We start from the raw sequence: 25,579 nt of genomic DNA on the forward strand, positions 1-25,579 counted from the left end.
ACCTCAACTCCTGGGTTTAAGCAATTCTCTTGCCTCAGCCTCCCAAGTAGCTGGGACTACCGATGCTTACCACAAAACCTGTCTATTTTTTGTTGAAGTCGTCATTGTTGTTTAGCAGGCCTGGGCTGGGTTGAAACCCGCCACCCTTGGTGCATGTGGCCGGTGCTGTAAACCACTGTGCTATAGGCGCTGAGCCACCATTTCTGAGCTTCAAAAAGCCTGTGCACCTCCCCTTCATCTCTCAGAACCTGCCACTATGATTTGAACAAGCCTAGGCTGGCCTGATGGGCAATGAGAGAGAGATGGCCCGGTTAGCACATCACCTCGGTTGACTGCAAGTCAACTACCAAAAGTGTGAGTGAGGCCATTCTCAACCTGCTTGTCTGCCGACTGTACATACAAGTTGAGCCCACCTGAGATTAGACAAGCCTGACCTCGCTCAACCCACAGACTCACAGGCAAAAACAAACAAATAAATAACTGTTTTAGACTGTTAATGATAAATAATTGTTTGTCATACAACAAAATCTAACTGATACACTGGCTAAGTGTTCACAGAATCTATGGAAGCTGACACAAATCTACCTTCCAATTCATAAGGACAGGTCCAGAGAGCGGACACAGAACCCAGGTGGACAAAACAGAATCTTCTCTAAGATTCTGTCTCCTTTCTAGTCCCATTGCTGGATCCCATTTCCGTGGATCCTTGCCTTCTCTCTGAACTCCCTCCCTGCTGCCTTTGCAGTTAGGTATAGCCATGTGATTGAGCTCTAGGCAATAAAATGTGGGTCTGGCCCATAAATTCACTCGCTTTGGGATACGCCTTTGTTTTTTTCCCCCCATTTTCTAGCTGGATGCACAGGGCCTAGATGAGAGCAGAGCTATAAGATGAGAAGAACCTGAGTTTATGAGTGATCACATAGATGACACCCAACCAGGGACATCCACATTGAGCTGTGACATGAGCACAATTGTATAGTTCAGCATTTATCTATCAGAATAGCATTGGCTGGCTTGTGTGTTAGGTGGGGACAGGGCGAAGAGGACAGTGATTCTCAAAAGGAAGTCAGTACTGTTCCTGGAAGAAGGAGTGGTGCCAGGCAGGCAGGACATTAAATGTCCACTCTGGAAGGTGGGAGCCACCTTGAGTGTCAGTCTACAAAACCTGACAGGGAGAGTCTGGGAGCTGCCGAGGGAGCCGCCTGCAGCTCTCTGTAACTCTGTGTGACCCAGCACTCCTTGGTCACAGCCAATGCTTTTCTGCAATTTCTACCCCTGCCAACTACCTGCCCAATACTGATACTTTTGCACCATTACCTTTCAGAGGCAGCTTTTGGGGTTTTTTGGTTTTTTTTTTAGCAGAGAAATAATTTTGGGGTTTCCAAAAAGGGAAGCTGATTCTTTGAGGGACTGGTATTCAGAAACAGCCTGTAAGAGTGAGAGAAGTGGAATAAGGAGGATAGAGATGAACGGGATCTTGGGGAGAGGCTGCCCTTGGCTGGATACAGAGCAAGTCTTTGGTGCATAACACCAGACCACAGAATAGACCTGCCTTAAGGCAAGAGGGCTGACACTTTCTATTTTTATTTTTGTTATTTATTTTTTTTGCAGTTTTTGGCCAGGTCTGGGTTTGAACCCACCACCTCCAGCATATGGGACCAGCGCCCTACTCCTTTGAGCCCCAGGCACCGCCCAGCTGACACTTTCTACTCTGAATTAGTCATTGCAGGCCACTGTAAGAGAGGGGATCTTCCTAGGTGAGGCCCCTCTTGTCACTATCATTTGGGACAATTCTCTGGAGAAAGGGGCTGTGAGCTGTGGAGAACCAACCTCATAGTAGCAGGGAGGATGCTGGCAGAAGGGACATGGGCAGGGCACTGCTGTGTCTGCTATAGTCTGTTGTGCTCAGGTTCACAGGTGGTTGGTGACACAGAAAATAGGCTTGCAATTGGAATAGTATGGAGACAAAGATGACCACCTTAAGATGGTGAGTAGCAAACTTCTTTATTCCTTGCTGGTTTCAATAACCAGCTCTGCACATACACACGTCAATCAACAATCCTTCCATTACTTTAGTGACATACAGTAAAAAACAAATTAACCTTCACTTAGTGCCTGCTAGTCTACTGATCACAACAATACTCATTCTTTCACATCATCCATTGTACTAAAAATACCAATCAAGGAAAAACATGTTGTTGACTTTCCGGTCTGATTCTTGATAGGTAGGGAAACTCCTTCAGGGGGAAAGGGCTGATTAATCATCCACTCTACAAGGCCCTAAGCCATGTGGAGGCAGTAACTTGAAGTTTTGTAAAACCACAACCCGGAGGTTCCAAAAGTATACCAACGACGCACCTACACATACCAGCCCCCCGGCCCTGCTCAGCGCAGTGGAATGTCACTTTCCTCCGGCTAGAGCAAAGACCATAGTGGGAGTTGTACCTCAGAGCCTCCTAGATTGTAGAAAAACACGACTTTTATTCCTGCTCACTCTCAGAGGCAAAAAGGCAGAAGTATATAGGCTTTCCGCCTATAATAGTCTGTCACTCGCTGCTCACATTAAGCTTGTTCCAACTGCCTACTGATAGAGAATGGTCATTGATTTAGGGTTTATAGTGCAAAACTCTTCACTTTCACAGAGTGTCTGCTCTAGGTCAGTACCTCAGCTGCACCTGTGAGGCCATTCTGCCCTCTTTAGTTTGGCAGCCTCTGGCCGTTGATATATGGTAGGAGCAGTGGATCCTGCAATTATGCACACTGCCACACCACCCTTGCTATGACTTGGATCCTTTGGTCTGCAGTGATGTTGAATGAGAGCTCATGACAGTGAATTAGATACTGCAAGCCCCCAGACAGTGGTGATGGCCTAAGGCTCCATCAGAAGAAGAGGCCAACCCGTGCCTAGAATAAGTATCTATCCTGGTCAGGGTGAATTATGAAGAGACCCTACATAATAAATTTGCCACCAAGTGGCTGGTTGGTCTCCTCATAGAGGGTTGTTGCATCAGGGGTCAGCTTGAGTTTTTGGTGATGGCAAGGTAGACATTGAGTAGTGGTAAGAGACAGATGAGCCTTTGAGAAAGGAAGCCAGGGCTGTTTGGGTTATACATAACCTTGTCCCTGTCATGATGGCACTCTGTTCATGAGCCCATATTGTGCAAGGTCTGGATAGAGGGCAAGGGATAAGGACAGAGGCTGGCTGAGGTCCAGTAGTGAAAGCATCTTGCCCACTTTGTTGTGTACTGTCTCCTCAGCAATGGCGCTTTCTGGTATATATCACAATGGGATATGTGATCATTATACTCTCTGACCACACCTGAGGTCCAGGTCCCTCTTTCCCAGTCCTTCTTTCCGGGCCTCTGACCAATAAATAAGATACTCGCCACTGCTCATGAGTACATGCATATCCTTATCCCTGGTCACTTCTCTTGTCATGGAAATGACCAGGTGCAATGACCAAATCTCTGCCTATTGGAAGGACTTCCTCTCAACACAGTCATTCACCCTTTAGTAGGGCACAGTGCAGGCTCAGCCCACCCTGGGGCTGTACCCACATACCAAGTCAATTCACACAAGTTTGGGAATTTCTGTTCTCTGTCAGCTGGCTTAAAAAACACTTTATGTGGCCATATATGTGAGCCAAGGGAGAGGTCTTAGTGTGACAGTCCCCATTCCAAGTCTTGGGGTCTGCCTCCCTACTAAGGCCATGATTGGGCATAGGAGACCCCCCCTTGATGGAGAATTCAGCCTTTTCTCAAATCCTGCACGTCTTATAATGAAGTCCTCTGCTTGATTGTCACTCCACCTGCCCTCCAACTACAGAAGGTAAGTTTTTTCAATGCTTCCTGCCTAGGGTTTTCCTTTTTCACACTCTAAATTGCTGATTAAGAGATCTGCAACTATAATTTCCTTTCTTTAATGAACCAGTGACACTTAGAAATAGCCACCCAATTCTATAGCCTTTTTTCCCCTTTTTTTGTAGAGACAGAGTCTGACTTTGTAGCCCTTGGTAGAGTGTGCTGGAGTCATAGCAACCTCAAACTTTTTGGCTCAAATGATCCTCTTGCCTCAGCCTCCCTTGTAGCTGGGATTATAGGCACCTGCCACTATTTTTAGAGACTGGGTCTCTCTCTTGCTCAGGCTGGTCTCAAACTTCTAAGCTCAAGCAATCCACCTGCCTCAGCCTCCCAGAGTTCTACAATTGTAGGTGTGAGCCCCCAATTCCATAGCCTTAATAGTTATTTTTTGCCCACACTTCTCAGATTCGATAGCCATCACACCAGCTCCTGTAGCCTCACTTGTGTCCTGTTGCAGGTCACCACGGGTGATACATTGCTGCCCATGCCCAGGACTATTCATCTCTACCTGCCACCAGTGATGGGTCCTTGTTGCCATCTTATCGGTGGTCCTCCCCAGCATCCTATCCTCAGAGTCGCCTCCTAAGCCCACTCTTAGTACCTGCTGTCTTAGTTTCTGGACAGGAGCAGAGCCTGAGAGAGGCATGAAGATTCCTGGGATTTACTGAAGGAGTCAGAAGAAACCTCTGAGGAAGAGAGTGATAAAGAACAAGGAAGGTGAGAAAGTGGAGCAAGCATATGGCCTCACATTAGGACTCTGGAGGGCTAACAAACCACCAGCAAACAGGATGGCCTTTTATTCCTTTTAACAATCAGTTTCGGGCTGTGGCTATGTGGTAGGAGGTGAGGTTTGCCTGGGGGGACAGGGGTCTGGTAACTGCCCAGGCAAGGAGGTTCCTGTCTCCTGAGGATGATTCTCTGGTGAAGGGATATGTTGCAGACTTTTGGCAGCCAACACTCATTAAAGAGGAGGCACTGGCTCGGCGCCTGTGGCTCAAGCGGCTAAGGCGCCAGCCACATACACCTAAGGTGGCGGGTTCGAATCCCCAGCCCAGGCCCGCCAAACAACAAAGATGGCTGCAACCAAAAAAAATGGCCAGGTGCTGTGGTGGGCGCCTGTAGTCCCAGCTACTTGGGAGGCTGAGGCAGGAGACTCGCTTGAGCCCATGAGTTGGAGGTTGCTGTGAGCGTGATGCCATGGCACTCTACCCAGGGGGATAGCTTGAGGCTCCGTCTCAAAAAAAAAAAAAAAAAAAGAGGAGGCACTGGTGAGCCATTCAGTGATGGATGCCTTGACAGAGCATGAACACTACGGTAGGGACTACCAGAACCTGTGAAGAAGACCAAAAAGAGGCATAGTCATAGGAATTTGAGGAGAACCAAAGAACCAGAAGAAGGAGTTGTCATGAAATTCAAGTGCCTTGGTCTGTTTTCTGTCACTGTAATAGAGTAACCCAGAACGAGTAATTATAAAGACAAGAGATTTATTTAGCTCATGGTTCTGGAGACTGGGAAGTTCAAGATCAGGCCGCTGCATCTGGTGAGAGCCTCAGGCTGCATTGTAATATGGTGGAGGACATCATATGGTGAGGAGGCGAGAGCACCCCAAATTGACTTTTGTAACAGACTCACTCTTGTGATGACTAACTTACTCCCATGATAACCCATTAATCTATTAATCCATTCATGTAGGCTCTGCCTCTTAACAGCCCCACCTCTTAATAGTATTATATTGGGGATTAAGTTTCACTCTGAGTTTTGGATGGGAAAACATTCAAGCCATAGCAACAAGAGAAGAGAGTTTCAAGAAAGAAACAGCAACCATTAAGTGCAGTGAAGTTTAGCCTCAGAAGCAGCAGAACTTAGCAACCAAGAGGCCATTGATGAGCTCGTAAGAGAAGTTTCAGAGGACAGTGGGGGCATGAGCCAGGCATATGAGGGGTGATTGAGGAGAGAAAAGAGCACAGGCTGCTTTGTTAGTTGAGAAGCCTGTGTGAGAGGGAGCAGAGTCTGGATAGCAAGAGTTGGAGATGAGCCTGGGCTGGAGCTCACAATGCCAGGAGTCATAGGGACTTGACTCCAAACCTGGGGAGAGGAAGGCAGAAGGTATAGGAAAGGGGTTGGCCAATGCAGTAAAGTCCAGAAGATAAGGGGCAATGATGTCAGGAGCTGGAAGAGGGGTAGACCCAACTTGGGAAGGGACACCACACTGTCTGAGAGATATGCCCAGGGGTGGTTGGAGATACATCTGCAAGTAAGAGGGGAAAGTTAGTGGGGATCTGTGTGAAGGTTGGGTAGCCTGCTGAGAGAACATGGGTGTGGTTGAGTGGGAGGCTAGAGCAGAAGACAAGAGAAACAGGGGTGAATGGGTGGGAAGACCACTGAAGGTTGGATGGGTGCCCTAGGGCCTTGTGAGGCTGAAAAATCCAAAGTGTTGTGGCCCCAATCTGTGAGGCGGACTTTCCCCAAGAGCACCCTACAGCTTTATGTGGGGACACAGTCAGTGGACTTGGGGTGGAGACTTTTGGGGGCCAGCTGGGGGAAGAATAGAGACCCAAGATGGTCCACAATGTGTGGCCCCAGGTGTGGGGAGGTAGGCATGGGGAGACTGAGCTCCCAGCTGCCTGAGCCGGGCCCTCCACTAGGCTTTCCCATGAACTTTTCTCATCACAGGGTCAGGCCCTCAGGAGGAGGTAGTTTACCTCAGGAGGAATTAGCTGGGATGGGTTTGGCCAGTCTCTGCAGCCTTGTGGGGCAGCCACAGGCCTGTATTTAGCTATATCCCTGGTTTCAGGGTCTCAGTGGTAAAGTTAGGAAAGGATATTACCCTCCCACCCCCTCCCCACTTCCCTGCCCACTTCCTGCCTTAAGGGAATGGCATTCAAGCTTTTTGTTTTTAACTACAACCCACAAGTAAGAATTAACATCATGACTCAGCAGGTACACACACACACACACACACACACACACCCCCTGCAACAAGTTTCCCAATATAACGCTTCCCCTTACTTTGTAGGGTACACTCACGATAGTTTCAATTTTATCCTCATCTATTTCAGGATGAGAATGGTCACGCCCACCATACAGATTCGAGGTCCCTGAGGAGTCCTGAGGAAGCCCTGCTGAGGAGCTGGGCGTGTCTCCTTCGGGAAGCACTCCTTGCTAACTAACCACCTCCTTCTTGGGGTCTTTCCTCAGAGAAAAATACATGCCCTGGTGACAGCAGGCAGTGCGTGAAGCTAAGCTAGGATTCCATTTTAATGTTAATCTTCCCCCCTCATCACCTTTTACCTATCACCAAAAGAGAAACACCTGGCCACCTGATCCACCCTCCCCAGGTGAGGCCATGGTTGCCTCACCTGGCCTCACTCCTGCATATCAGACAGGCCTTCACACCCTCCTGATACACCTTCCACACAGACACCCCGAGACGTGTGGATGACTGTATTTCGGGTGCCTCTTCCTACCCTCTGCGGACAGTCCCTGCCAACGCTGGCTGTGGTGGCCATGCTTGTTTTCCTTCTGGTGCCTGCGGTCAGGCTAAGTGGAGGAAGGCCAGCAACTAGCTGCTGGGCTCTGCTTGTCAGATTCACTTCCCTACACCTAGATGGGACATGGTAAGTGTAGTCAGTTTGTGTTGGATGCTGAGGCCATAAGAATCCGTGACCAGAAAGGGCAAGACAGACGCCCATGTGAAGTGCAGTCACGGAGAAGAGAAAACCCCAGCCTCCCTTAGAGGGGAGGGGAGTGGGATGAATGTGGCCAGGGGCCCAGAGACAGGGTGGGAGGCAGCCCACAGGGAGCGTGCTGTTAGCACTCCACTTTCTGGAAGGCCCAGCTGTGCTCCCGTTTCTTCATTCCTGAATGCTTTGGACAGCACCCTCTGTGGCTCAACATGAATAGTTTCCTGTTCCTTAATCAATCCCAGAATAATCCCTAACAGACTGTCAGAGACCAGCTGCCACTGGACCTTCTGAGTCACATGGCACTGGAGAACCCCCAGAACCCCTTTCCTCTGTGCCACATACTCCGCTTGCCCCACCAGGGACAGCTTCCTTTTGCAGGGACACAGCAGCGGTGGAGACTGAATACCCAAACCACCTGGCTGCTTTGTGTGTGCAGAGACAGGGTAGGGGTGGTAGTTCCAAAACAAAAGCAAAAACACCCAAATTACTCCTCAACATCCACAAAATAGCTAATTCGCCAAACCTTCAGTTTTTGTCAATTTATTTAGAAAAAAATTAACATGGGCAAATGAGATACCTCAGTGTTACAACAGAGTATAGAAATGTCTAGCAATAGTCAAATAATTTGATCTTTAAATACAAAATAACCACATGAACACCTAATATACAGGTTTCATCTGAATACATATTTATTAGATAAATATTAGAGGTTGTCACATCATCTAACTACATACAGCTTTGCAAGACTAGAAATCACAATTAGTTTTCTGACCAGTTTAAAGTATGAAATGATTGCATTGTACATACAATGTACAAAGACGACGATGGTTTCTGTGGAAGTTACTTCAGGCTGCACTTGTGGGTGTGTTTATGTGTGTACGTGTGAATCACCTGTGATCATGATATCAAAAATTATACAAAGTATGAATTTGGTTACAATTTTCTTCTGAAATCCCCGTTTCTTTTCATTATTTCCATAGCACCCTAAAAATACACAGGTGGCAGGACTAGTACACTGAAGCTAAATAGTACATGTAGGTAAAATAAAAACAAAACAGAACAAAAATTCCTTTCCACACAGGGTCAGAGTATATTACATGAGTGAGACAAATGTGGAGAAACTCACAAACGCTAACAAACAGATCTAATTTTTCCACGTAAGATGGAGTTCCAAGCCTTTTTTTTTTTTTTTTGTCGTTTTGTAAAATAAAAACAATACACATTCCGAGAGAAATGAATGCATCTGTTGACATGTCTCTATTTCTCATTTACATATGTACACACGTCCCTTGAGTCGCTGCTGCTGACACTGCCCTGTCTGGACGGGTCAGGCCCGAGGCCCATTGGGAGCAGACCTATAGCTCTCTGGGGGTTTAGGGCTCTGTGAGGGGAGTAAGTATTAGCAGTTTCTTAAAAAATAAAATGGCTACAGGGAACATGATACATGGATAAAGCTTCAAACCAAGAAGATGGGGTGATTGCCTGTACTTGGCCCTTCCCGCCTGCCTGCTGGCTCCCTGTCCAATCTCGAAGAGGGGCAGCAGAATCCACACCTACAGGCTACACTGATGCTTGCCATGGAAAAGTGGCTTACTGAGTCCTTGTTTTTGCTGAGGTTACTTATGGCTCCAGGGATTTGTCCAAAAGGGTCAGGGAAGCATCTTCCCAGAGCTCAGGGCCACCTCTGCTAATGGATGTCTTTACCTGCATCTGCCCCACTGGGGCTTGCTCCTCCTGAGATGTCTCTGTACCTACCGCACACTCTGGCCTGGCTCCATACCCACTGTGGAAGAGCATGACCCCAGAGTGCAGGCTTCAGGCACCATGGTTCACAGCCAGCGGGAAGAAGAGCTCTTTGTCTAGCTTGCTGGTGGACGCTCACTGTGGAGGGACCCCAGGACACGTGGGTGACATGCCCAGAGGTGGATGGGGGCAAGGCTTGGGCTTCAGGGAGCTTCTAGACCCTCTGCAAGGAAAGCTATGGATAGGTCTGTGCACAGAGTCTGGGTACACCCTGATATGAAAAATTATGGACTCCAGGCCTTCTGGGGCAAAGCATCAGGGCAGGAAGCAGGAACTGCTAAGGAAGGCATCTGTAAATCTGTCTGGAGCCAGAATTCTAGATGGTCTGACACAGACCATGGCCACCTACCAGGCCAGAGGCGCTGGGCAAGCAAGGGTGACCACATGCTACCTGGTGCTGTCCTGTTCCCACCAGCCACCTAGGGGATGGCATTAAACAATGGGTTGCCTCGTCTTCCAACCCCCGGTATAGCCACCCATTCTGTCCATCCCTTCATCTGTACAAATAGCCCTGGTTGCTTTATTTTTGTAAAAAAAAAAAAAAAAAAAGACTCGGTCTTTGTTATTGAGTCAAGGTATTTTAAAAACACCAGCAAAGGCTATAACCAGGTCATGAAAATGTTGAATATTATCAAAGACAATACTAAAATATTCACAAAGATATTTACAAAAGCGATTCTTAAAATAATTGATTTGCATACTGAACAACACAGTTTGAAAAAACTTCATTGACAATGGGACAAAGGAAAAAAAGGGGTGTTGGGGGACAATGGCAGCTTTCCTACAGAAAACCTTGTGCCATCTGGTACAGTGACTGGAAGGCAACAGATGGGGCCACCTTTCTGGGAAAATCCACAGAGGAGTGCTAGGATCACCCACCACAGAGAGAGAGAGCGATCTGGGAGAGCTGGGTTGAGAGCACCCACAGGGGACAGGAAATCAAGAAAAGGCCCGGGCAGTGGCAGGGAAGGGCGTTAAAAGAATTTATAGACAGGACCCAAGTGCTGGGACGAGCCAGCACCACCCCAGGCCATGTGGCTTAGGGGGGCAAAGAAGAGCTTGAAACAAAGTGAACACAGGACAAGCTCCCCAGAGAGCTGGATGGAGTGAGAGGCAGAGGGAAAGCCAGAGGCTACTTTGCGTGAGCCAGCAGGAGTGTGGGGTGAGCTCTTGGCGGCGGAGGGGGTGCAACAGGCAGGGGAGGCTGACAGCCGGGGCAGTATCTGAGCAGCCACAGAAACATCCCATGATGCCCACAGGTATGTCCTGGAACATGTGCTGATGGCCTCATCTGGAGCTAGGGACAGTCATGAGCTGGACAGAGAGGCTGGACAGCCACAGATGCCTGGGCTCCTGCATCCCATCTTTCCCATTCCCCACCATGGGGTTGGACAGAGAACTAGGACACAGAGGGAAGTGGGTGTCCCATGGAACAGTCTCGGAGAGGTGGGTAGAGGGTTTAGGAGGGGGAGACAAAACACACGGAGAGAAACGGTTTGCTTGCTGTCCAAGTGCAACATTCCTTTCCTTTTCCTCTCCTTCAGGTGACTTCATCGTTTTAAGTTGTTGCTGTTTAAAATCAGGGAGTGGCTTGGAGCTAAGTTTTAAGTTGCAGCCCCTATTTGGGGCAGCAGCATTCCCCCCACCCCCGACTGAGGGCTCGATAATTTTGGTTGGGTGCGCCTGTGTGCGCTCTCTCTACTCCCCAAGGCCGATCTGGCTGATGGTGGTGGAGCCTTTGGGGACTTCGTCCTGGCTCTGGGGAGACCCTGGCCCCTTGCCCACCAGGTTTCCAGCAGGAATGGCAGACCCTCTCTGAAACACAGAATCTTGTCCTTTTTCTCTGCTTTCTGAGAGCGTTTTACAGGATATCTTGGCTTAGAGGTCAGGGGTCAAACCAATGACCCTTGACCCCTGAAAGATGTTCTCTTTCCCAGAGGTTTGTGCTTTTCTGTGGTGGGTGGTGGGTGGTGGTAGGCAGGCCAGTCTCACTACCACCAACTGTCACTGCTCCTCCAAGATTTGAGGCCCACCCTGGGTCTGGGGGGGCCTTCTCTCAGACCCCACAGTCACTTGAAGGAGGCTCTGGGCCAAGAAGCAGGAAGGCAGGGTCACAGTCTAGAAAATGGAAGAACCTCGGGGTAACGGAAGGTGGCTAAAATCCGCACGCATAGAGGGACTGGGAAGCTGCTGGCAGGGCAGGCCCTCTTCTTGGGCCGGTTGGCGCTGGGGGCGAAGTCTTCGGGGCCCAAGCCCACAGAGTTCGGGTGGGCGCAGGCTCTAGGCCACACAGCCTTCCCACGCCCTCCCCGCCCCCTGTTCTGAGAGGGCTGCAGCAGGGGAGGGCCCTGCCCCCACCTCTGGCTCTGGGCGAGGGGCTGTCTGAGGGCACAAGCTCCCAGTGGGGAAGTGTGTGGGGAGACGGGGCAGGAGGCAGAGAGTGGAGGGATGGCCCCGATGGAGGAGTGGCCTTCAGTTGTTCTCAAAGAGAGACAGGAGGTCATCATTACTATTGCTCGGCAGGTCAGGGGGGTCCAGGTAGGAGAGGAGCTCATCAGGATTTGTGAGTTCTGGAAGGAGCTGGAAAAGAAGAAGCATGGAATCCAGATGAGGGGTCAGCTTTGAGGAGGCAGGGACTTCCCTCCACCTGCCTGTCCCTTGGGTTCCAGCCAAGGGGTGGGGGGACTAATGGTATAGAGCCCAGACCTGCTGGCTGCCCCCAAACACATTTAGGCCATTGTACCTCATCTGGGGCTCATTTCAAGCCCAGGGGAAGAGGGCCTGCAGGCTGGGCAGACCCTTCTCCAGGCACATACTTCAGTCCTACAAGTTGGGAGGGCCACATGGCAGGTCCTCTTAATCAGAGTGTCCCTTTGCTCTTCTCCCACCCTGCTGTGAGCAGTTGTAGGTCATGCGGCCTGATCCCCATACTCCCGCACCCTGGCCCTCTCTCAAGGTCTTGCCGCTCCCTGGTGAGCCTGTGGCTAGCCAGCAGCCATCCTTCCCTGGGAGAGGTCATAGATCATCTCTAGCCTCTACAAAGATGTCGTTGGAGTTTTTCTGACACATGGGGGAGCCACAGGAATTTAAAAGGATCCCTACTGGCCTGGTCTGGGGAGGAGAGCTGGGCAAGGACCAAGATGCCTGCACAATGAGTGACCCCTAACTACCACAAAACCTGTCTGATGCTGCTGGGGCAGATGGTGAAGGATAAGAGTGGCCTCCTCTGGGAGTTCAGTGCCAGGGGCATGGGCTGAGCACAGCTCCAGCTCCCATGGCAGTGGGTGGGAGAGCCGTGCTAAGTCCCACCTGTCCAGGCTTGTCCCACCTTCCCCGCCCACTGTTCAGTGCACACACTCCCTGCACCTTCTAGACCAGCCAGGCAGCAAGGTGGGAGACCCTGAACCTTGGCTGCCCACTCTGGCTTGCTGTCCCCTGCTGTGACTTGAGGCTGAACCTCCTGCCCCGCACCCTGTCACCCACACAGGGGCCCCTTGGAGTAAGCGATGGAGCAAGCAAAAGCAGGGCATGACAACACGTGGACAAGAAAACTGGAGACAGACAAACACCAGCAAGCTCCAGTCCCTCCCCTGCCTAGGGCCGGAGAGTGTGGCAGACACAGAAACAGCGAGCTCAACATGGGGGACATGAGGAGAAGGGCAGGGACCCTCTTGTTCTGCCCTGAGGACCTTGCAAGAGCCTAGGTGGGAAGTGAGCAGGAGGAGGGCACAGGGCTATGGCCAAGGGGACTGAGGGGACAAGGGCCAGTGAGGCAGAGGAAGAGGCTGTTGGGGCAGGGCAGGGGCCCTCAGTGACACTGGTCTGGAGCAGGGGGACTGGCTGGGGCCCACCCATCACCTACCCACCTCCCTTGAGACCTCAATGCCCACCCCTTCTCTTGGGCAGGTCCCAGAGCCAGGCCTAGCCCCAGGCCAAGGCAAGTGGTGACCCCAACTTACATCCAGCGAAGGCTCCGGCATGTCGGATGCTCCCTGCGCTCCGGCCTGACCCTCTAAGGCTGAGGAGGGGTTAAAGGTCAGGTCGCTGTGTGGATGGTTGCTGGGAGCGGCCTGTGGTGGCTGTCGGGGAGGCTGGGAAGGAGGAGGAGGAGGAGGAGGAGCCCCACTGTGATGTAATGGGGGCCCTGACTGGCTGCTGGGGTGTGGTACGTGCAAACCTTGTTGTATGGAGGGATGGGGCTGGTCAGAACTGCCAGCGTGTGGCATCTGTGGAGGAGGAGAGAGCGGGAGAAAAGAAAGGTGAGGTGACCAGGTACAGCGACGAGATGCCTGAAGAAAATGAAACCAAACAAACCAGGGAAGTAAAACCCAGAACAGAGCCACCCTACACAAAGCTGAATGCTTTCTGGGCAGAGAAATAAAAAATGTGCCCCCCCAACTGCCCATCAAGGAGGCTGTGGGGTGGGGCCTCTTAGGCCGAGTGGGGCTGGTAGGGGTGTGGGGAGGGCTTTGAGGCAGGCAGATGTGGAGGGCCGGGTCCAGCCCCTCTAGGCCCTCGCCTCTCTGTCCCGGACACCGTCACCACAACAAACAACAGCGAGGGCAGGATGAAGAAGCAAAATGGGCATGTTTCTGGGGAGCAGGGAGGCGGGAGGTGCTGCCACAGCATGGTGCAGGCCCCCGAGGGCCGGGCAGTGGAGAGCAGACACGGACAGACAGCATTGGGCAGGCGTGCGGCTCAGGGCTAGGTCTGCACCCCCAAGTGGGCCCTGGGTAGGGGCAACGCTGGGCAGGAAGGTGCCTTCCCACAGCCCGAAGTATGCAGCAGCTAGGGCCTTGGCATGAGTCCCACCAGCTACCATATGGGATTCAGCTGCTGTCAGAGGAGTGGACCAGAGCAGGGCAGGCAACTGGGTGGTCATGGGCATCCCTGTGCACTGCTGGCCCTTCCTTCTGGCCACTTCATCCAGTCAGCACAGCCCTTGAGCATGGGATGCTGAGGTAGGTAGGCACCTCCAGGCCTCCAAGGACAGGGAGGAGCCTGTGTGATGGCTCACCAAGTGGGGAGACCTTCCTGAGGTGGGGCTGTGGTGTGAACAGATGTCCCAGAGAGTCAGGAAGATTAGCACCCTTTCACGAGTTGGAGACTGGGCTGTCTGTGGGAGGCTGGGTGAGATTCACACATTCCCCTGCTAGTTTGTTTGCTGTCCTATGCAGGCCCTACCTCCAGAGTGAAACGCCAGGTCCAAGCCCTGCCCCTGTTCTGAGCATCCAGCAGACCCCAGCCCCACTGGCACTCTGCAGTCAGGGACTCACTGATATTCCAGGCACTCAGCTGGAATAGGAAGGCTGGTGGTCAATGTTCCCTGGCCTTTTAATCTCCTGTGCCCCTCACCTGGGACTACACAAAACAGTGACATGTTCTTCCTTTGTGAGTTTGAAATTGATAGCCACACCACTCCTGGTTCTCTTCCTGTTTCTCCTAAAACTGCTCCCTGAGCCTTGCTGCAGGCCAGCCTCTACCCATGACCCAGGTGCCCCTTCCTCTCAGGGTACAGGACCCCATGGAACCAAGGAGTCACAGTGCCCTTCAGCCCAGGATCCCAGACCAGGGGACAATTGCCAACCCTGGGGTTTATCCTCCTGGGTACCCGAATGTGGGATGTACAGGAGGAAGAGGCTGGAAGAATGGGACGACACCACTATCAGTGAGTGGCCAGCTGTGGCCCCCATCCCTGGGGATGTCCTGTAGTGCCCATCTCAGGGGAGTCTGTGAACAGCCCAGCTCAGGACAGACAGTCCCGGGGTCTTCTGATGGAGGTGTCTTCCTTGGTCCTGCTGATGGCAAGGAGTATTCTTGATGCATCGGCAGTTGGTTGGAGCCCTCCGGCCAGTCCTCATGTGTTTGTGAGTTTCTGGCAGCCTCACACTCAGCCAGGGGCATGGCTGCCTCCAGGTGGGTAGGTGTGGCGGGAGTTTACCTGCGACTGTCTTGTCCTACCTCACGCAGCTGTACTTCCAGGGTAAGAGTAAGAGTTTGGAAATGGGAAGGACAGGACGACCTAGGGAGCACTGTGTGGAGCTCTGAAGTCAACTCACAGGTATTCCTGCTGCCATTTTCCACCATTAGGAACCATGAAGGGTTAGGATGCATGGAGTGTGTGTGTATGCAAGCAACGGGGTATCTCCTGGGTATGGAATGCCTTGGGGCTAAGGAAGGGGCACCAAGAGAGAAGCCCAGAAGTCAGGGCCCCACAAGGCAAAGAGTAACTTTCGAAAATGAGGCCAAAGCTCCACAAAGCAGCTACTCCCGACTTGGAGCCCTGGGGAGCACTATAAAGTGCTCCCTCCTTCACCCTGGTTAATGTTAGCCCCCACTGAGGAGTAAGGGTGGCTCTCACTCATGGGCCGGCCCAGTCTCAGTGGCCAGTGGCAAAGTCAGATCTGTGTTGGGTGTGTGTAACACAGTACAACTCCGAGGCTCCTTCCTTCCAGGTCTCCCCACCTCTGCTGCCAGGAACTAGGGAGGCCCTTGGGTTCTCTCCTGAGCTGCTGTGGCCCAGGGCCTGCCACCAGGTCCTCAGTGACTGCTGCTCTTCTCACTAAGGTGAGAGAGCAGATGACTATGGACTCCGATAAGTCTCTTCAGACCTTGGACCTCAATTTCCCCCAAACACCAACTGTTCTACCTCCACCCAGGCACTGCCAAAAGTTTTGCTCCTTTAGCACTAGGCCCCTGTTTGTTTTAGTAACACCTTGTCACCAGTCTTGGCCCAAAGCATGATGCAAGAGCATTTGTTACAATGAATGGGCTTGTCTAGCACTCACTAGATGAGGACTCTGGAGGAGAAGCAGGTCCCTTTTCCTGCCATTGGGGCTTCAGGAAGAAAAGGCCTGTGGACAGCACAGGACAGTTCATCCCAGAAGAGGCTTTTTCAGCAACACAGGGTATGTGTCAATAAATGTGAAACAGAACAAGAACTAAATACTCTTTGGATAATTAAAGTCTGCATTTCTTGTTGCAGGAAGTGGTAATGCCTTGAAGATTCAGATTCTCAGGATATATACAGGTGCCTGAGTTTGGAACAAAATTCTAGGTGGCTGGAACCAAGTTAAGTCAGTGTACGAGTGTGTAAGTGGAGGGGAGAGATGAGATGAGAGAGAGGATGGTGACTTATGCATGCACTCATGTGCATAAGTACGTAAGACTGTGTGTGCCAGAAGTAGCCTGAAGCTTTCCCCATGTCCAGAGAATCTGAAATCCTGGGTGAAACAGCCAAGTCCAAGGATACCAAATGGGTCATTACCTCAGCCTGGCCTCTTACTCCCTTTTGAGCTCCCAATTCTTAGATATAGAACCAGGGTATCTACATCCTAACAGGAGCCTTCTGCCCCCGTCAGCCCTTAAGCATGGGCAGTGGGCGCGTGAGGAGGTACTCACAGTTTCCTGCATGGGGTGACTGAGGGGCTTCTCGAGGGCAGCCATGTTGTTGGGCATGTCTGGTGGGTGGGAGAGCTGGGGGGGCCCGTGCATGAAGTCGTTCATGGATGTCCCACCAGGGTTCCCATGGGGGAAGTCGAAGTTGCCATGGCCCTGGTAGTTGTTGCCTGAGAAGAGAAGAAGATGGGGAGGCATAGGTCACCTAGAGGGAAGGTGCACAGCCCCCGGGAATAGGTGCGTGTAAAAGTCCTGTTCCCCTGTGAGGCTGCTGCAGTCAGCCCCCACACCTTACACTTGGGGTAGTACAGGGGAGTAGCAATGCCTCCTTATTCTGTGCGCCCTGGCACCCCAGAGTGGGAGCTGCCCTCACTGCTATGGACGAGGGCAGAAGGTGGTGAGCCAGGCCCCTGCAGTGCTGGGGGGAGGGGGTGACATGGAGGGAGGCCCAAGACTGAGACTGAAACAGGATGTGCTGAGTGGTTTTCCCACAGGGTCACATTCCACACCTGGGAAGACCCAGGCCCATAGGGGGTAGTCAGATTCTGGCAAGTCCACAAAGAAAGCTGTACAGACTCAAGTGACACCATCAGAAGCTAATGGTCTGGCATCTCTGGGCATTGTGCCCTGCACTGGAAAGCAATGGAATGGTCAGAGGAACAGCATATTGGGGGGCTGGGCCCCTCAGCTTGCTATGGGAGTCTGGCTAAGTGGGCTAACTTCTCTGGCCCACTTAATCCTGGTGGGGGAGCCACTACCTTCTGTGTTTGAGAGAGAGGTATTTTTCAGGACCAAGTGTCACATGGGGTGAAGCTTGGTCTAGGCAGCAGGGAACCTAAAAGCCAGGGACGGTGACCTTGGTGACCAAAGGCTGGGGCTCCAGGACCTGGACTCTGTCCCTGGGAGGGTGGGACAGTTACAGGAATAGGGATCCTATGGATGTTACAGAAAAATATGGGAGGCTGGGAGGAAGCCAAGAACTCTAGGTGGGTGTGTTGTGGTAGGAGCCCAGGAAGTTGGCTGGGGAGAAGGGGCAGTACCTCTGCCCCTTCATCCACACCCTCTGCCCTGCCTGTCATCATTAGCACAGAAAGCCTGTGTGCCCCTGCTGACGAGGGCTCCCCTCCTTCCTGTCGGGCACCACCCACCTTGGCTGCTGTAGTCATTGGAGTTGGTACTCCCAGGGGGAGGCGGGAGCGGGTAGGGAGATGGGCCGGGACCCAGGGCTGCAATCATCTCCATGACGTTGGGCATGATCATCTGACTGGGGCTCATGGTCTTGAAGCGCTTGGAGGGGATGCCGTCAGGGTCATCCTTGATGTGTAGGTCCGACTTGATGGGCACCGGCCTCCAGCTGCACGTGGGGTCGATGGTGACCTCTTCGAACTCGGAGCTGTGAGGAGCAATGGAGGCACGGCTGAAACTCTGGGGTGCCGGGCTTAGTCACAATAAAGACATAAAAGTGTCCTTGCCAAGGCCTCCAGTCCCACTCGCCCCACACTGTGAACAAGGAAGGCAGGGCCTGGTGGGGATTTTTACATCTCATTTTGAGAGATGGGGAGACTGAGACGAGGAAAAGCAAGTGGCTGGGCACAGGGCAGCTGGCCTCAAGGCCCCCCGATTGGGGAGCAGCTGTGGGGGCACTGTGCTGGCTGAGTTCCATCCCTTCTGGAAAGTTCATTTGCCCCTAGTCCAGAAGCCCCAAGACCAAGTGATAGAGGTGAGGGGTGTGGGTCAATGATCTGTCAGTGGGGTGGGGGCTGTGTCAGCGCTGTCCTTCTCCAATCCCAATCTTGTACCCCGCCCCACCTGTCCCATCACCTTGGCCAGGGCCCCACTTACTGTTGGATGGCGTTCAGGATGCCCCACATGTACTGATCCACCTCCAGGCCCTCGAGCAGAGCGGTTTTACTGGAAAAGGAGAGGGAGGGCTTAGCCTTTGCTCCTGGACCCAACCCTCCCAACTTGGTCCAGATTCTACCCCAGTTAACAGCTTGTAATCTAAGCTCCTCTGCTGGGTTTGGGTTCTGTTTTGCTTTTAGGGCAAGTTTTGGTGGCTGGAGCATGAAGAACAGGGCCAGAGAAGCTCTGTCCCTTTGCAGTGGGGATGGAGGGGCTGACACTCACTTGCACACAGGACACCTCCAGGTCCCTCTCTCGCAGTTCAGCTGCAGATAGGACTCCAGGTCAAAGCACTGCAGAGGCCACAGAAAGATAGATAGAAGAGACCAGGACTGTCAGAAACCATGTAACTGTGCCTGTGGGACTGCTGGGAAGATGTCCCCACCACCGAGGGAGACAGGTGGTGGGAGGGACCCAGGGCTGGGGCTTAGGTGGAGTGAAAGGCATGCTACCTTTCTGCCACACCAAGCCCCCTGTGCCTCTATCCCAGCACCCCTCACATCACCTCCATCCTCAGTAACTCCATGCCTGTGTCCTCTGAGTGACCCAGTAGCCCCTCCCCAGCTGACCCTCACTGTTTTTGCCCCATAGCAGCCTTCTCACTGTGGACGGGGCACCATGGATTTTGGCTACTCCTTCAGCCCAGCCCAGGCACCAAGTTCATCATCCATCTGTCTCAGATAAATAAAGTGATCCACAACTTTCTTCTAGAAGGAGGGAGGCTCCTGCCCCACCAAGAAGCCCTCAGGATCAGCTGAGGTGACAGTCAGGGCCCCTTCTGAAGTCCACACCCAGGTCTTGCAGGGACAGCTCCTCACTCTTTTCCAAGCCTGGGCTGTCCACACACTGCACAGAGCTACCACAGCCTACTCAGACTGTGATATCACTCAGTCCACAGTTTCTTACTGAGTGACTGCTTGAGGCAAGGCCCTGGACATAGCTGTGGCCCAGGCAGAGTTATCCCTGATCTCAGGCCCCCTAACCAGCCACAGCCCTGTGTGTAAGACTTCCAGATAGCATCTGACATATGCCAGGGCAGGGACAGTGTACGTCCACTTCTGTAGCCTTGCAGCCCCCTAGGAACGTGGTCTGACCAGACAGAAGATGTTCCAAAGATAAATGATGGCTGAAATGAGTGGGGGAAGTCAGCTACTGATTACCATGATCTCCTTCAGGACAGTGTCTGGACAGGTTCTGCCATCCCCTGCCAACCAGCCCGAGTCCAGGAGGCTCTCCCTGGGGCTATGCTTCCTGGGGCTGCTCACCTGGACATGCTTGCAATCATGGCCTCGAGCAGGCAGCTGGATGCGCCGGAATGTGATGGGGCACTTCAGAGACACCTTAATGGCCGTCTGCTCCACGCCGTCCTCCCCGTTGAGGGTTGTGTTGCCTGACGAGGCAGCCACACTGCTGAAATTCCGTTTGACTGCGGGGCGGGAGGCACAGGCAGGTGAGGAGGGCAGGGCAGTACTTTGAGGTTCAAGATGACAGGTCTGCATTGCTCCCCACTCTCTCATATTGCTGAAGCCCATCCTGGTTCTCCCCCAATGCCCACCACAGGGAAGACACAAAGTGCAACAGCCAGACCAGTAGCCAGACCACCTAGCACTCTAGAAGGGCAGCCTCCACGTGTGACACATGTGGTGTGCATGTGCCATAAGGTGGCTGTGGCAGTCATCATCTCTGTAGAACAAGCCCCGCCTTTATGAAGAACGGGGTACTTTCTGCAAAGCTTGTAGACACCCAGCCTAATACTCATCTGATTTACTGGGTCAGTGAAAAGCCCCCTCAGGGGACTTTGAACTTAATTTTACAAGGGTGGAAAGAGCATGGACAACTGTTTGGTGGAATTCTAGGGCTGGAGGAAGCTAACACTAAGGCAGGAGGCACAGCAGAATACCTCCCTGCACAGCACCTGAGTGGGCACCCTGGGTGTCTCCTCCAAAGAAGTGGACTCTAAGCCAGCAAAGTCCCTCCCTCCTGAGTTTAAGGATAAGCTGGTGAGATGGGGAAGTCAATCTGACACCCACCCCCTGTGCTGTACCTCCCACATGGTGAAGATCCTCCTTCAAATCCTCCCATCCTTCAAGGCCCTGGCTCAGGCCATCACCTCCTCCAGGAAGCCTGCCTACCGTTCTAACCTTGGTGTTTTGTTCTAACCGTCTTTGTGCCCTGCGCAGCTTCTGTGGTGCATCTGTCCTATCTCCCAAGCTGTGTAGACAGCGGTCCCATATGGGCCAAGTCCAAGAATTCCTACCAGGCCTTACAGTACTTGGCTTATCTAATCATCACAACAGCCCCAGAGAAGAACATGAGTCTGAGGTGGGGACTGATGCTCAGGAATACTCAGAGCCTGGTAGTGATGTGCGTGGAGCCAAAGGTCAGTAGTGGGTGAAAAGTGACTACTTCTTAGCCCCAAACTTGGGTGGAGCTGGGATCTGGCTCTCACTCCCTGTCCCCACCCCAACTCACTTTTTGTGATACAATGCTCTGCAGGCAGAAGGCGCTTCTTGAGGAGGCCTTGCAGCACGGAGCGGACGGAGGGCCGGTGTACCAGCTGCAGCACGAAGAGGTGGGACTGCAGAGAGGGAGCAGAATCTTAGTACCTGCCCACTGTCACCAGGCCCCATCCCGCCTGTAGCCTTTGCAGCCCTGAGCCACCCCCAGGCCCAACGAACTCCATGATCCCACAGTGATGCCATCCAGGATCTGGACAGAGATAGATCTGGAGTCTCAAGATGTATCTTGGGAACTGTGAGCCCAGGCAGCCAGGCTAGGGTCACCACTCTGGGAAAGCTGCCACCACTCCAGGTGACAAGATGGACTGACACTGGCACGCTGCCTGGATTAGGTTACGGGACACACAGTACCAGGACTGGTGCCCATTCTGTTTCCTAGCCCCCCCTACCACTGCTTCCCAGCATGTGTCTGTGGCTCTTCCTGCCAGAGGCTCATCCCTCTCTTCCCTCCTCCAGGAAGGCTTCCTGGATTGCACCCCCTGCTTCCTAATAGCTGTGCAACCTCACATGGCACTGCCATTCATGTGACTGTATCTGTGTGGCCTCAGTGACCCTGCTTGAAAGAACAGGGTCAGAGTGGTTCCTTTTCCATGTCCCCTAGGGAGGCCTGCAGAGAGGGGCTGGCAGTTTACTTCCATGTGTTTCTTGAGCAAAGCCTGCGTGCTGGGCTCTGATCTCAGGGGGAACACAAGGCTGGATGAGAGGTTGTCCCTGATCAACATGTCACAGTTTAAAGGAACATGTGCATACATGTACATGACTCTAAGAAAACAGATTTGGGGAAGGAGGGAGGGAACTAACTCACAGTTTGGTGGAGTTGGGTCTGGGGGAAAAGTTGGTGAGATTATGACAGTTTCTAGTGAATGTGGTCCGAATAAAACATAGCTTGGGGGGACACGCAGAACTTTGCCAATAGAAGTTGGGGTAGAGAGAAGGTGGCCCTGCAGGAGTAAGGTGGAAGTGTGTGTAGAGAACGGATGGGGACACAGACTTAGAGAGAGTTCAAGATGGTGGACTAGTCATTTCTTATCAGTTGCTCTTTTTCTTTTTTTTCTTGAGACAGAGTCTCATTTTTTGTCACCCTCGGTGGAGTGCCATGGCATCCCAGCTCACAGCAGCCTCAAACACTTAGGCTCCACTGATCTCTTGCCTCAGCCTCCCTAGTACGTGGGACTATAGGCGCCCCCCACAACGCCTGGCTATTTATAGAGACGGGGTCTCGCTTTTGCTTGGGCTGGTCTGGAAACTGTGAGCTCAGGCAATCTACCTGCTTCGGCCTCCCAGAGTGGTAGGGTTACAGGTGTGAGCCATTGTACCCAGCCTCATCAGTCGCTTTGGTAAGATTGAGGGGTGGGTGGGAGGAACTCTGTGGCTTCCGTGACCCCAAGCCAGGCTGCACCAAGGAGGCCACACCAATACCCAAGCACAGAGGCAAGGAAAATTAAGGAGCAGGAGGAAGCAAGAGGACAAAGGAGGGAAAGGAAGTGAACAAGACGAAAACACCAGCTCAGCACCCACAGCACAGTGCTTATGATGCCAGCCACATACACCAAGGCTGGTGGGTTCAAACCCTCCCTGGGCCAGCTAAACAATAATGACAACTGCAACAACAACAACAAAAAACAGCTGGGCGTTGTGGCGGGTGCCTGTAGTCCCAGCTACTTGAGAGGCTTAGGCAAGAGAATCAGTAAGACCAAGAGTTTGAGGTTGCTGTGAGCTGTGATGCCATGGCATTCTACCTCGGGCGACATAGTGAGACTCTGGTGAAATTCTATCTTTAAAAAAAAAAAAAACAGAAGAAGAAAGATGGGCGGTGCCTGTGGCTTGAAGGAGTGGGGTGCCGACCCCATATGCCGGAGGTGGTGGGTTCAAACCCGGCCCCGGCCAAAAACTGCAAAAAAGAAAAAGAGAAAGAAAAAGAAGAAAAACACCATGAGAAGGAGAGCGGATGGAGACTGAGTATACAAGGGGAAAAGGCCATGAATGAAGCTAGGGGACAGTAGCTCTAAAGGTGCACTGAGTGTGAAGTTTATTCTCTCAGCCTGGGTGCTGGGATGGGTCTCTGACTGTATGGAGGAGTATTTCTGGAAGATCACTTTGATGGCTGTGGAGAAGGGGGACAATTCCCAAGGACGAGGCTAAGGATCAGAGGGGGTAAAGTGCTCGTGCTGCCCGTGCACCCATGGCCCCCTGCCCGCCTGCCCACCACACTCACGCAGCAGCAGGCTGTGACAGTGATCTGGATGGTGTTTCGGCCCGGCTGGCACACGTGCTTGAGGTGCAGGGGCTTGTGGGAGGTCTTGTTGTCACCACGCTCAATGGTGAGGGGTGTGGCGTTGACGCTGACCTGCACCGAGGCAGGCCAGTTGGTGTTCATCTGCCGGTCCTCATGGTGGTAGCACTTGAACTGCAGCTCCAGGTCAGACCTGGGGTGGGAAAGGGCGGGTGGGCTCAGGTGGCTCTGCTGTCGGGCTCCCTGTGGCCTCTGTGACCCCAAGCCAGGCTGCACACCTCTACACACACCACAACCTGAGAAGCCCCTGACCACAGGGCCCCATCCCTGGCCACAACAGCTCCCCCAGCCTCACCAAATTCCCTCTGTGATGCCATGGCATTCCTTTCTGTATATTCCTTTCTCTACATCTCCCAAACTGCACCCACACCTGATAGCTCTGACTATAATCTCCCCTGTCTCCCCGCCTTAAAGGGTGACTCCCAGTTCTACAGAACAGAGGGACAGAAGAACAGACACTGATTTGACAAGACTTGCCACGAGGCTGATTATGCCCATCTGCAGAAGTGCTGGAAACAGCCCTCACCCCGTGTCCCTGAGTAAACACCACTGCTGGAGTGGCAGGAATCAGCAGTGACCACATATACATGACAAGCAAACAGGGAGCAGGGGCCTCCCAGGCGAGGATACTCCCAAATAAGGGAGTGTGAGTGAGTAGGGCCCCCAGCCCAGCAGGCCATGCAGTGGGCTGCCCTGTGCTGGGAGACTCCTTCCTTTAGCCCGAGCGTCCCAGGACTTGTGTCCTAAGTGCCCTAAGTGCCTGCGCCAACTCTGTCTCTTTGGCTGTCTCACTACAGCCTCTTCAGTGGCACGGGTGTGTGAGTCTGTATGTGGCCAGTACAGAGAGGCATCTCTTGCCCTCAAGATGCTTATTGAGCAGGCTAAAGGGGCCTTAGTCTCAGGCATAGCAACATAGCTTGAGTCCTGCCTAAGGACAAAGGACCCAGGGTTGGAGAAGCCCACAGGTTGATTCTGGCATCTAAGAGGCCCGGGCCCAAGTGTCAGCTCTGCTACTTGCTAGCTGTGAGAACTCATATGAGATAATTCATTTCTCTGGCTTCAGCTTTCTCATCTATCAAAAGGGAAAGCGTTGCCCACTCCCAAGATCCAAGCAGGCCACACATGGAGGCCCTGAGCACAGGCCTGGCCCTGCGGTCCTGCACATCCCCACATGTCCAGCAGCAGCCACCCCAGAGCCCAGCCCCTTGCATACTGGCACAGGCCTGCCTCCCTCTCAGCCTCTTCTCTTTACATCCCAGCTCAGGCCACATGAGTGACACTCAAAATTCTTGACTGCTGTTTCCTTCTGCCAACTCAGGGCCTCAGCTGGGATACCCTCCTCAGCCTTAAGGTCTGAGCTAGCCAACTCTTCCTCTGGGGTGAATGACAGCTGCTCCCTGCTCAAGGGCCATGTTGCTTTGGCTGTCCACCCCATGTGTCTGCAGGCTCCTCATGACAACCCCAGGGCCTTGCACAGGGCAGGGCCCAGTCAGCAATGTGGGACAGGTGAAGGCAACAGAAAGATCCTGCTACCAGCTGTCCAGGGCCACGCCTGGGCCCAGGGAAGTCACCCCAGGGGCCTTCTCCACCCTGACTCATACCTCCACATCAGTGTCTGGTGGACTGTGGGCCGCAGGTGAAACACGTGGTTGCTGACGGCCAGGTTGTGCTCCAGGCGGAAGGGCTCCAGCACCACACCGTCCCGCACGGGGAATGTGAGCCGCAGCTCATCATTGTGGTTGGCTGGGGTGGGAGAGGGGTCAGATGAGCCATACATCCTGGCCACCCTGGGCTCACAGGAGCACAGGACTCCAGGGCCATGGGTGGCATTTGCACACCCTGGGCTGCATGCTCAGAGGAGGTGGCCATGTGTAAATTGGGACAGAGGGGCTCTTCTTCAGGTGACCTGGCCCACCCAGGCCATGCATCCCCTCTGTTCCCACCTGCCTCCCTGCTCTGGAAGCTCAAGCTCCCCCTCCCTTCCACAGCAGAGGGCTTTCCAGCCCCTACCCTTGAATATCCCTCTCAGTGGGGTCTAACTGCTCTCAAGCCCTCTACCTTTTCTGCAAGCCCCCCCAAGCCAGGGGTCCCCCAGAGATGGGACTGCCCTACAAGGGG

The 25,579-nt window shown here is 52.9% G+C and overlaps 1 protein-coding gene across 1 annotated transcript in view; it reads right to left on the reverse strand.

Annotated features, from left to right (window-relative positions):
- Positions 1–8,074: 8,074 nt before the first annotated feature.
- ZMIZ1 (zinc finger MIZ-type containing 1) overlaps positions 8,075–25,579 on the reverse strand; it is a 36,162-nt gene continuing 18,657 nt past the window's right edge. Inside the window, 10 exon segments of the mRNA XM_012801297.2 lie at positions 8,075–11,929; positions 13,309–13,575; positions 16,751–16,917; positions 17,896–18,140; positions 18,590–18,658; positions 18,875–18,942; positions 19,915–20,075; positions 21,122–21,227; positions 23,384–23,594; positions 25,063–25,204. Of these exon segments, the coding sequence (XP_012656751.1) occupies positions 11,822–11,929; positions 13,309–13,575; positions 16,751–16,917; positions 17,896–18,140; positions 18,590–18,658; positions 18,875–18,942; positions 19,915–20,075; positions 21,122–21,227; positions 23,384–23,594; positions 25,063–25,204 (1,544 nt within the window). The 3' untranslated portion in view covers positions 8,075–11,821.

Source organism: Otolemur garnettii, unplaced genomic scaffold (assembly GCF_000181295.1).
Source record: "Otolemur garnettii isolate 467f Iridium unplaced genomic scaffold, OtoGar3 scaffold00008, whole genome shotgun sequence".
Lineage (NCBI taxonomy): Eukaryota > Metazoa > Chordata > Mammalia > Primates > Galagidae > Otolemur > Otolemur garnettii.